Consider the following 12694-nt stretch of genomic DNA (forward strand, 5'->3'; position numbering starts at 1 on the left):
AATAACTTATTAATGTTTTATGTTTTTCAAGTTTATTAAAATAATAAGGAATAAATCTTATAAATTAAAAAGTTGAATGTGAATGAAATTTAAAAAAAAATATAATTCCATAAATTATCTCAAATAAAATAAATATTAATCAAAATAATAGAGATCAAATCTAAAAAATAAAAAAAATAAAAGATGAAGAAATTAAAATAATAATAATAAATATTTTATAAATTATTTCAAATAAAAAAAGTAACAATCAAAAGAATAAGGATGAAATTTGATAGATAAAAAATAATAAGGGAAACGCAAATAACAATTATAAAAATGAGGACCAAAGTTAATATAAAAATTAAATTATAAGGGATGAAATTGAAAAATAAATATTCAAAACAAAATATATATAACAATCAAAAGTTTGAGGACCAAATTTGATATAATCAGCAAATAATATGACATTTCTAATTTTTTTCACAACTTTCAGAAAGTGTTTTCCGCCCAAAATAAAAGGAAAACACTTTCTTGAAAACCAAGCCAAATTTTATTTTGACTAGAAAGTGTTTTCTGTTAACCGGAAAATGTTTTTCGTTAACCAACTTTTCTAATAACAAACAAACTTATGAAAGTTTGAAAAATAATTTCCTGAAAATCATTTTCTAGAAAACAAACATACCCCAAATGAAAATCAAACTCGGTTTTAATGGGCCGATGCAAGAGTTGGAGAGAGGTTTACCCATCTATCACTTGACACATATTCAGCCTAGTAGTTTTATTATTATTAATTTTAAAATATATCTATAAATTTTATTCATGCATTTGATTTATAGATTTTAGTAGTTTAGTTGGCCGCAGTCTGCTGTCGATAAAGATTTGAGATGTTAGTAAATTCCTTTGTAAGCATTTTTTTAAAATAATAGGTGTAATTTCATAACATATAAAACTAACATGGTCGAAACCCAATATTACTAAAAACAAATCTAAAAAATGATGTTACCCAAGGTTTTGCTTAAAAAAATAATTCTAAGCGATTTTGTTTTCTTAAATGTAAAAAAAATAAAAATTAAGCACACCATGGAGAACTCTTTGAAAGTGTCATTAAACCTGATCTTAGGGGTTAACCATAAAACCTCGCAATCTGATTGTTCGCATTGTTCGAGCTTTAAATTAATTTTTAGGGGTTCCCACAACATGATCAAGTTGATTTGGTAATGTCAAAAATAACATGAATAACTGATAACAATGTGGGTAAGCTTTAAAAAAATTCGGATGACATATTTTTTTATTTTAATATTGAAACGAAGACATATTAGATTACTCTCGGTCAACTTATGTTAAATATTAAATTCATGACTCAGGTCATGAGTTTGATCACAATTCGCTAACCTGATTGGTTAGTTATCCTTTTTTTTTTTTATTTTCTCCCTTGAATAGGCTTTTATTGGGCTTAGGTCGGATGGAATTCCAGTCTAAATTGAATATTTATAGGATAATCATGGACTAAATTAAAAGAAAATGGCTTGGGCTCTATGCAATGAAATTCAAGACTCGAGTGAAAGGTTATCATAAAAGCAGGGACTAATTTGAACAAAATGAAAAAAAAAAATTATCTAGCAAATAGAGAACACGTGCCATCATATGAGAGGACTTGCCTTAACGTTGTGGTGCATGTGACTTCCTTTAGCCTTCAAAAATGACTTTTTTTTTATGTCTCTAGAAGCGTTTCGACGAGGGCTTCCATCAAAGGTGGCCTTCCTTTCATTATAGTCCCTGAGTTTTAATCTCTTAAAAAATAAAACACCCAAGCAATCTTTTGCAAAATTATGTATAAGGTAAATGGCAGAATGTTTTTTACCCTCTATAAAAAATTCATAGTGAACTCATCAAAATAAATTATCATAGTCAAACATGAATAAAATAAATATAGAAAAATCAAATTAAAAAAAAATTGAAGGAAAAGAAAAAAAAATGGCGTTGCAACCACAAAGTCAATGAGTTTGCAATTCACAATAAATGCAACTTTTAAAATCCAAGGTGCGTTATTTTTTCTTAGTTTAATGGTTTTATTTAAAGATTTTATTTCATGGGGTTTTGATTTTAAGGATGGAGTTTTAATAATTTGTATGTTTTAACTATCGAGGATGTATTTTTTAATGGTTTTTAATGATGATTTTTCAATAAAAATAATTTTCAGGATAAGGTTAGATTCTTGAAATACAAATAGTTTATTTGAAAACGCGGTATAAACTATATTCTCTTAAATTTTAAATTGTTTTTGTAAAAAAATATTATTTTATATTTTTAAATTATTTTGATATAATCATCTAAAAAATAACGGCAATTCAAAAAGAAAGAAAATACACAGTAATCTTAATCTTTTTTTCATTAGTGTATTTTACTAATGATTTAAAAAGATTTATGGAAATGTCACCATCCCTCGAAGGTTTGATATGGGCAGGAATTAAAATCATGATCCACACATGGGTTTTTGTCACCTTTTGTTTCATTCTAGTGTTCCCTTGACTCGCAAGCTTAATCATCTCTTTACAATCAAGTGTTGTTTTGTTGAATCGTTGTAGTCAAGCAAACAACCAAGAATCGATCGTCCCTCGCAATATTTGATTATTCGATCAATTATTTTGATCTGATTTCTTTTTCTTTGAAAACCCATTTGATTTTTATAACAATCTGCCAAATACCTAGAGTTAACTAGCAATTAGAGATTCAAATCTCATTTTTTTTTTATTTTTTAATTCACGCAAGTTGTTGTGTTGATGTAATTTCCAAGTATATTCCTATCCATGACAAAAACCCTCATTCATAACAAGTGTTTAAATATGTGCATGTTATACTGTAGATATGACCGAGTGCAGATCTATAGGCATAAATCTAAAACTTGTACTACAAGGATTTTTGTCGCAAATAAAAACTTACATACTTTCTAATCACTTCTAAATTATAAAATATTATTAAATTTTTTAAAGATTATTGAGTATATGATATGATATCATTTATATGATGCACTATAATGAGTTATGAGGCACCATTCTGATTGTGAAGATTGAAAACATTTTAATAAGATGTATTTTTAATTTTTAATAGAACCATGGAATGTATATCTTAAGTTATGTCCAGATGAATTTAATCCATTATTGTAATTTGAAATGATATTTTTTTAAAAAATTATTTTTTTATATTTTTGGATTGTTCTGATGAGCTATTATTAAAAATAATTATTTAAAAATAAAAAATATTATTTTAATATATTTTTAAATAAAAAATATTTTAAAAAACAACCATTCGTTATCTTCGTTAACCTGACCACCTTCTTGATTCCGTTTTAACACCAGACAAGGAATCCTTAATTTTCTACTCATGGGACAAATCCATAAGACCCCAGATTTTAGGCGCAACCTAAATATCGTGAATTTGCCATGGTCCCTAGATTTCATGAAAAAATTCAACTTCCCAATTCACAAAAAATCCCAAAAGATTTCAGGGAGGCATTTGGTTTCTCGGAAGCAATACATTCTCCTCGTCCGTATCCAAAAATCTGAGCGGGATAAACGGCCCTTCTCTCTCGCTGCCTCGACGCAAAATCTTTACTCTCTCTTTCATCGAAATGGAAGTTACCTACCCTACCCCTGCGCTTGCGTTCGACTAAAAGTACACCCCGCCGCTTTCTTTACATCACACGCATTTATTTTCGTCGTCAGAAAGTGTTTAGAATTATATCAGTTTTTTATTTTAAAATTATTTTAAAATAATATTTTTATTATTTTAAATTTATTTTTAATATATTATATTAAAACAAACTAAAATCAATAAAAAACTTAATTTTTTAAAAAAACTTCAAAAATTTGAAAAGTATGTTTTAAAGCAAAAACAAATGTAGCGGGGCCAAAGCAAACCTTAATCTTCGCAATACGCCACGTGTTAGTTGCCTTAACACCTCATCCTCCCCTCCCTCAGCCCCAAAGCAGCAGAAGTACAGCATAACTCAAGAGCGTTAACTCTTCACAACTCCCGACAACAAGGAGCTGTTTGGCTACCTCTCAATTCCTTTCTTCCCTTATTTTTTAAGAGTATAGTTTGGTTTTCTTTAAATCTCGACAACGTGGAGCATATAAATTTTAGTTCAAGAGTTACCACCAATTAATTTTTTATATTATGATGATAGGAACATCTTTCTCAACATTCCCCTAAAATATTCATTTGGACCCGTGCTCAGGAATAATCAACCCGAAATGAATTGGGAGGGTACCAAACAATCCCTTAGAAAAGTAAAAGGAAGAAATAGTTATATTAATTTGAATATTATTGTATACTTTTCTAATAAATCGAGAGTAGTGGTGCTTAGCCTTTTCATTTATTTCTCTTTTTTCTCAAAATCTCTTCAGGAGAATTCATGCTCTCTGACCCTCACCATCTAAAACCTTTCCCTTTTTTATTTATTTATTTATTTTTTAATAATAAGTTCCCTTTTTGTTTTCCGAGCTTTGACCCTCTCCGTGCTTTATTTTATTTTTACAAATACATCTAAAGAGAGCCTGTCTCCCTTCTCTCCCCTCCCGTTTCTCTCTGTGACACCACCACTTCCTCTCGCCGGAATCCTCTCAATCCGCCACAAAACCGACTTCATCGACCTTGAAGACTGCTATTTGCTCTTTATCCTTCTTTCCAACAGTGATGATCACCGGCTTTGACTTAGTTTTTTTGGTGGTTTTAGAGAGAATTATAGATCTGTAAAGAGCTGGTTTTTTGGTTAGAGAGACAGAGTGAGAGTGAGGGGGTATTGATGTGAAGAGGAAGTAGATGGTATATGATGAACGGAGCTCCGGTGAGCGATCGGAGAGGGAGGTGGTGTTTTCGTAAATATCTTCACATGGAATGGCAGATCTTGTTAGCTACGGTAATGCCGAACGTGACATCGAGCAGGTACCTTCTTCTCCCTTTACCCACGCATGAATTTAATTTGTGTCCTAAGTTCGTATTTTTTTTTGTTTGCAAATTTTCGGGTCTAATTTTTGCTGCTGTTTTATTTTAGGTAGGAAATGCCATCGTTTTTTTATTTTTTTTGTGAATCTCTTCTTTTTAAATTTTCTTTGGATGCCTATTTGGAGAAGTGAAATGGAATTATGTTGCCCTGTTTTGACAAATTTGGACAGAAAAAGTGGTTAACTTGTTGCAAGGTTTGTTGAATTCAATGTAAAAAATTGCATAGAATCATGATGCCCTATTTGAAAGAAAGAGAAAATAAAGGAAATTGCTTCTCTCGTTTTTAGTTATGCATTATCCGAGTTAAATTAGGCCACATATTTGTTTTTGTTATGTTTGGAGTACAGTCATAATGGGCCATAAAATGCCCATATATTTCATTACCATTTTTCTTTTGGGAACCTTTTAGTTGGCTGCGGCTATTTTTAGCAATTGAAGTGGGGTTTGAAGGTGCATTTTAGAATTTAGAGGGAACACACAATAGGGAAGAGTAGTGCATTTGTCTCAGCTTAATACCAAAACTCTACGTGTTATGCCAAGAACAATATTGACCATTGATTTTGGATTCACGATGGGATTAATAAACAATATATTTCATTACATGTATTGAACCAAATCAGAAATACTTTCAATGTCATTGGGTTGGTTCGTTCATTTTGTTTTGCAAACTTGTAAAGGATAAGATCAATTTATAAGACGGGTTGTGGAATAGTATCTCCGCCGAGGAGATTCAATAATGAGTTAGGAAAACAAGCAATAATATGCATCTGAAAATTCTACTTGATAATCTTAACAAGCAGTTGTGCCAAAATATGTGTAAAACAATTAACTAAATTCAAAGAGGACACCTTTTTCCTTTTTGGTTGTCTTAGTAACATATCGTCCACATGCCAATTGTATCATGCCAATGGTTCATCTTCTGCGTTTTGCAGGCGTTAATTGCTTTGAAGAAGGGCTCTCAACTTTTGAAATATGGTCGCAAGGGAAAGCCAAAGTTTTGTCCGTTTAGACTTTCTAATGTAAGTTTGATTCTTGAGAATTTGACTAGGGACACTTCCAGTTTCTGCTTTACTCATTTTCAGTTTAACTGTTTATGGTTAAAATCACAGGATGAAACAAGTTTGATCTGGACTTCAAGTGGTGGTGAAAGAAGTTTGAAGTTAGCCTCAATTTATAAAATTATTCCAGGACAAAGAACTGTGAGATTTGTTTTTCTCTTCTGTATCTGTTTTTTTTTTTTTTTTTTCCCTGTTAGCATAGCATATTTAAAGCCTCTGCTCTTGTATATTTTGGATAAATTTGTTGTATTTATTTCCTCTTAAATGTGCTACCAGGCTGTTTTCCAAAGATATCTTCGCCCTGAAAAGGACTATTTATCATTTTCTCTTATATACAACAACGGGAAGCGGTCCCTCGATCTGGTTGGTGATGAAATTGTGAAGTTGTGTTTTGCTGCTTCTATATCTCTTAAATTGTGAATCTTATATGACCTTGCCTTTAGATTTGCAAGGACAAAGTTGAGGCGGAGGTGTGGATTGCAGGCTTAAAGGCATTAATATCCTCCAGTCAAGATGGGCGCTCCAAAATTGATGGATGGAGTGATGGAGGCCTCTACCTTGATGTAATTCTACCTACTTAAACTTTAGTTAATTTTCACCTCATACTTCCTCCTCTTCCCCTTTCTCTTCCCCACACCCTATCTGGAATTGGAGTTGTTCTGTTTCCTTTTTTTATTACGTTAGTGATGTTATGTTCTTGTTTCAGTGCGAAATACAATAACTATGAATATTGTTCCTGATAATGCTGCTGTGTATTGCCTGACATGAAAATATCTGATTTCAGGATGGCAGAGATTTAACATCAAATAGTGCTAGTGACAGTTCTGTTAGTATTTCGCGTGATATTAGCTCTCCAGAGATTTCTGTCAGTTTGAACCCAAATACATCTCCGAAGAATTTTTGGCCTGAGAGTTCTCTGCATTCTGATCGGTCACATGTAGCATCAGAAAACACAAATATGCAAGTCAAAGGATCTGGTTCAGATGCTTTTAGAGTTAGTGTTTCCAGTGCTCCCAGCACTTCCAGTCATGGTTCTGCTCCTGATGATTGTGATGCTTTAGGTGATGTATACATATGGGGTGAGGTCTTATGTTCTGTTAAGGTTGGGGCTGATAAGAACACCAGTTATTTAAGCACTAGAGCTGATGTGTTTCTTCCCAGGCCTTTAGAATCTAATGTAGTTTTGGATGTACATCATATAGCCTGTGGAGTCAGACATGCTGCCATGGTCACAAGGCAGGGTGAAGTTTTTACATGGGGTGAAGAATCTGGTGGGAGGCTTGGCCATGGTGCTGGGAAAGATGTTATTCAACCTTGCTTGGTTGAATCTTTGGCAGCGACTACTGTTGACTTTGTAGCATGTGGAGAATTCCATTCTTGTGCTGTTACAATGGCTGGGGAACTCTATACATGGGGAGATGGGACGCACAATGCTGGGCTTCTTGGTCATGGCACTGATGTCAGTCACTGGATACCCAAGAGAATCTCTGGTCCTCTTGAGGGTCTTCAAGTTGCTTCTGTAACATGTGGTCCATGGCATACAGCCTTGGTGACATCAATGGGGCAGCTTTTTACATTTGGTGATGGAACATTCGGTGTCTTAGGCCATGGCAACAGAGAAAATGTTGCATATCCTAGAGAAGTAGAATCACTTGCTGGGTTGAGGACAATTGCTGTTGCTTGTGGAGTGTGGCATACCGCTGCTGTAGTGGAGGTTATTGTCACTCAATCAAGTTCCAGTGCTTCGTCTGGAAAATTGTTTACCTGGGGTGACGGAGACAAAAATCGTCTTGGACATGGTGACAAAGAACCTCGACTTGAACCCACATGCGTGCCAGCATTGATTGATTACAATTTTCACAAAATTGCTTGTGGACATAGTTTAACTGTTGGCTTGACCACGTCAGGACATGTTTTCACAATGGGCAGTACTGTTTATGGTCAGCTTGGGAATACTTATGCTGATGGGAAGGTGCCTCGCATGGTAAAAGATAAACTTTATGGAGAATCTGTTGAAGAAATTGCCTGTGGTGCATATCATGTAGCAGCTTTGACATCCAGGAACGAGGTTTATACCTGGGGAAAGGGTGCCAATGGCAGGTTGGGCCATGGAGATGGTGAAGATCGAAAAACACCTACTATAGTTGAAGCTTTGAAGGATAGACATGTGAAATATATTGCATGCGGTGCGAACTATTCTGCAGCTATATGCTTCCATAAATGGGTATCCGGTTCTGAGCAGTCCCAGTGTTCGTCCTGCAGACAGGCTTTTGGATTTACTCGGAAAAGGCACAACTGCTACAATTGTGGACTTGTTCACTGCCATTCATGCAGTTCCAGAAAAGCAACAAGAGCAGCCTTAGCTCCTAACCCCAGCAAACCATATCGTGTCTGTGATACCTGTTTTGTCAAACTAAATAAGATGTCAGAACCTAGTAACACTAACAGGAGAAATGCTGGACCTCGCCTTTCCGGTGAAAACAAAGACAGGTTGGACAAGGCTGATTTAAGGTTGTCGAAGTCTACACCGCCTTCAAACCTGGATTTGATTAAGCAACTAGATACCAAAGCAGCCAAACAAGGAAAGAAAGCTGATACGTTTTCTCTTGTTCGGTCATCTCAAGCACCTTCTTTGTTACAGCTGAAAGATGTTGTTTTGTCCAGTGCTATTGATCTGCGACCAATGGTTTCCAAACCTGTTCTTACGCCATCCGGAGTGAGTTCCAGGTCCGTGTCACCTTTTTCAAGGAGACCTAGCCCTCCACGTTCTGCAACACCTGTTCCAACGATGTCAGGACTTTCCTTCACCAAAAGTATAGCTGATAGTCTGAAGAAAACAAATGAACTTTTGAATCAAGAAGCGCTTAAGTTGCGTACACAGGTATGCTGGCTGAAATTTCCACATTAATTAATCACACATTTCTGAATGAATTAAGTTAGGTTTTCTTTTGGGTTGGCTCAATTATTATTTGGTTTGGATGGAATTTAATTTTGATGGTATGGATCTTGTTTAGGTTGAGAGCCTGAGACAGAGATGTGAATTCCAAGAATTAGAACTTCAGAAATCTGCGAAGAAGATACAAGAAGCTATGGCAGTAGCTGCCGAAGAGTCAGCTAAGTCTAAAGCTGCAAAAGATGTTATAAAATCACTTACTGCACAGGTACTTCTGCTTTACTAACTGTTCATTGCTTCTCTGTTAATGAATTTTCAAACTTCTCTATGATAGTCTCAGCACCTTGATGGCACGTGTCACAATATGTATCTGCCTTGGCAAATCTCTAAGAATTTGATGGAACAGAATCTGTAAAACTTGAAAACACTGATTGCCATTAATTTAGTTAGCTTTCCAATTTGTAGTGATCAGAGAATATACTTTTTTTTTGTTATTAGTGTCATTAGAATTTTTCATATATTTTCTTAATTTTTGTGTTGTATTTATGATTCTAAACTATTAATTCCAGCTCAAGGATATGGCTGAGAGGCTGCCGCCTGGGGTCTATGATGCTGAGAGCATGAAACTGTCTTACCTACCAAATGGTTTGGAGACAAATGGCATTCATTATCCTGATACAAATGGAGGGCGGCATTCAAGATCCGATTCTATAAGAGGAACTTCTTTGGCTTCCCCGACAAGAAGCGACTCCACTTCAATAAATGGAACTCTAAGTATCGCTCAATCATTCCGGGATTCACCTGTACCCAATGGGAGGGATGACCATCTGGCTGCTAGACTGTCCAATGGTGGTGGAGGGGTTCAGCCAAGTGGTAATAGTATGTCAGAGGCGATTGATGGTAAGGAACCTTGGTCCCCTCAAGATGGTGATAATGGTATGAAATCTAGGGATTCATCATTGGTTCCTAACGGGAATCAAGTTGAGGCTGGGTGGATTGAACAGTATGAGCCAGGAGTGTATATTACTCTTGTTGCCCTGCGTGATGGAACTAGAGATCTCAAACGAGTGCGCTTCAGGTACTTACTTATTTCATTTTATTTTAAATACTAATGGCTCACTCATTTTGTGGCTTAGAAGCAGAATAAAATCTAAACAACTGGTTAACATGATGTTGATGATGGGCATTTTTTTATAAATCCCTGTCTGGATTTTTTATAAACAATCACAGACCATTTTGAACATGAGCACAGATTGTTATATGGGTTTGAAATCATTTCATTTACATCAGTTACTATTAATTTATCTGCAGTCGGAGAAGATTTGGGGAGCACCAAGCAGAAACTTGGTGGTCGGAGAATCGTGAAAAAGTGTATGAGAAGTACAATGTTAAAGGTTCAGACAAATCATCAGTTACTGGCCAGGCAGCACGTAGATCAGAGGGAGGCATGTCCTCTTCTTCTATACCTTAGCAGCTAAATGTGGGAGGGAGGGAGTCTCGAAACACATTTTCTACCTTCAACAAAGAAGGTTTTAAGGTTAATCAAAGATGAAGAAAGTCAATAGCCCGCGTTCTATCCTCTTCTCTTTTTGGTGTTATCCTCCCCACCTCTCCCCTTAATTATTTCCTTCTTCCATTTAATTTCTTCGGGGGGTATCAACCCTTTACATATCTGCTGTATTTGTAGTGTATATAAAAGCATCAATTATGACAATCTAGGCAAGAAAGTTTTTGTCCCTGGCTTTCCAGCCATCCACACTGAGCTCTTGGGTCCCATGTTCTCTTTATCATGCGTTCTTGTTATGCGTTGATTTGTTTGCAGGAGCTTTCCTCGATGCCTTGCCCTGCATTTCATTGTTTTAGATTGTTCAAACCAGATCATAGGCAACACAGAAAATCTCAATCAGCTGTAGTTATCCGAGTTATAAGAGCTTCGAGTTATGGTTTTGGTCATGGAATACCGAGCATTAGGTAGTTAAAGTAAAATCTATTGAGTAATTTTCATCCCTTTTATCTAGCATATGACTTGTGTTAACAAGTTTCACAGAACATCATCTCTAGTATCGCCCCGGATGTAGCTTTATTGCTGTCCTTTTTAACCTCTGGAATTCTTGTAGGTCGAGCCACTTCACGCATCCTAGCCAGATCTCACATGGTTGTAACAGTATGCTTTTGAATCAAAGCTTGTGTGGCCGATCGGTACTGCTGAAAGCATTTTTCAACAGTTTCGTGTGGGTTTCAACGGCGAACGAGTATCATAAATGAACAGAGCAGTACCTTAGTACGTTGTTTATGCTTCTGTCGTCCCCGTGAAAAAGTTTAACTCTAAGGTCATGCTAGCCATGATGGATGAATAGGAGGAAGGATGGATTGGATAAAATGAGGATGAGCAGAGACGAAATTGAAAGTTTTGCAAACCGTCCTTTCTCCAATCCCTCCTGGTAAACGCTCTAGTCTTTCCTTGTAGGCCTCGTAACCATATTTTACATATAGTATGAAAGCAGGCAACAATTTCCAAAAGTGGGGCTGGTTGAATTTACACACATACACCAGAACAAGTTCATGACACAAGATGAAAGAAGGTTAAACAAGGTCACGCACACACATCGTCACACCACTATTTTGTAATGCGATTGACCTAGAACCGCCATGGAAGATAAAACAAACAATTCTAGAAGGGTGCGCGTGTTTCAATGAGGTTTGATTATTCACTGGCTAGCAATACATCTACTACATTTAACACGAGACTGAAGTCAGATCATATATTTTATACAAACACTGGCATGATATCTTGTATGAACTCTTTCAAGAGGAGTTTTGTGAAGGGGAAAAAAGTGGCAAGCTTTATGTCATTAATCAGCCCACCAAATAGTACGTTGATATCCCTCTACCAAGGAAAGTTTAAAGATTCAGCAAGGGTCCTCCTCCTTGTTTAACCAAACCCACTTGAAATTTCCCTCCTCCAGTATCCAAATTTCATTTTTTTTGTAACGACCATTGACTACAGGCTTTCTTCGACGATGACCATTTTCACATGGCCCCTCCAATTCTCCCTCAATTAGGTCATAATAACATGATCGTTGTTTTTTATTTTTTTTTCAACTAGCATAAACAAATCCATTTTGACCTTTTCTTCTACAAATGTCACCTTTGATAGAGATCCACGTCTATTATGTCATCTTTAAGCTGGATAGTCAAGAATGTCTGGTGCTATATTTACCGCTTAAATCTTTGATCTGCTTCTACAAACACTATCTCATTCTTTGACGTTGTAATTGGTTAATATGATGCCAAATAGATTATAAAATTTGACCAATGAAAATTTACAAAGATGTATAAATGAGAGCATATCCTGATAACTATGAAAAATAAATTGTTTGAGTATTATACATGGTCTAGAAAGTGGAGTACATCTTTGCGGGTTGTAGTAGGTATAGAAGTGTAATGGAGATACGTGCATATAAATCCATATATTAACCTACTTTGAAAATTGAGGAACAGCTGCAGGAGTACTCTTTTGTAGACCAGTGTAGGAGGATAGCTAGGTATGCAGCAGCACCTCAGAAAAGAAATCTTTTCCATCAATTGATTGTTATATCAGATCACTCAAAACGAACATAAAATTACGTCACCTTTACATAACCCTTGAGCGTGTAAGGAAGGTCAATTTGATCAACTGTTCATATCAGCAATGCAATATTAAAATTAATTGATTATGAGAATCAGCGAGCTCATCAATTACACAGCACGATCACTGCTG

General features: G+C 35.4%; 1 protein-coding gene across 1 annotated transcript; it reads left to right on the top strand.

The window, feature by feature from the left end:
* The first annotated feature begins 4415 nt into the window (after nucleotides 1-4415).
* LOC133694450 (PH, RCC1 and FYVE domains-containing protein 1-like) lies at nucleotides 4416-10690 on the top strand. Its single transcript, XM_062115958.1, has 9 exons — nucleotides 4416-4923; nucleotides 5916-6002; nucleotides 6093-6182; nucleotides 6318-6404; nucleotides 6485-6604; nucleotides 6826-8922; nucleotides 9056-9202; nucleotides 9504-10012; nucleotides 10246-10690. Exons 1-9 carry the CDS (start codon nucleotides 4876-4878, stop codon nucleotides 10403-10405), a joined length of 3345 nt encoding a protein of 1114 aa, XP_061971942.1. The 5' UTR covers nucleotides 4416-4875; the 3' UTR covers nucleotides 10406-10690.
* The last annotated feature ends 2004 nt before the right edge of the window (nucleotides 10691-12694 follow it).

The sequence above is a fragment of the Populus nigra genome, chromosome 5 (assembly GCF_951802175.1).
Source record: "Populus nigra chromosome 5, ddPopNigr1.1, whole genome shotgun sequence".
NCBI classification, from domain to species: Eukaryota; Viridiplantae; Streptophyta; class Magnoliopsida; order Malpighiales; family Salicaceae; genus Populus; species Populus nigra.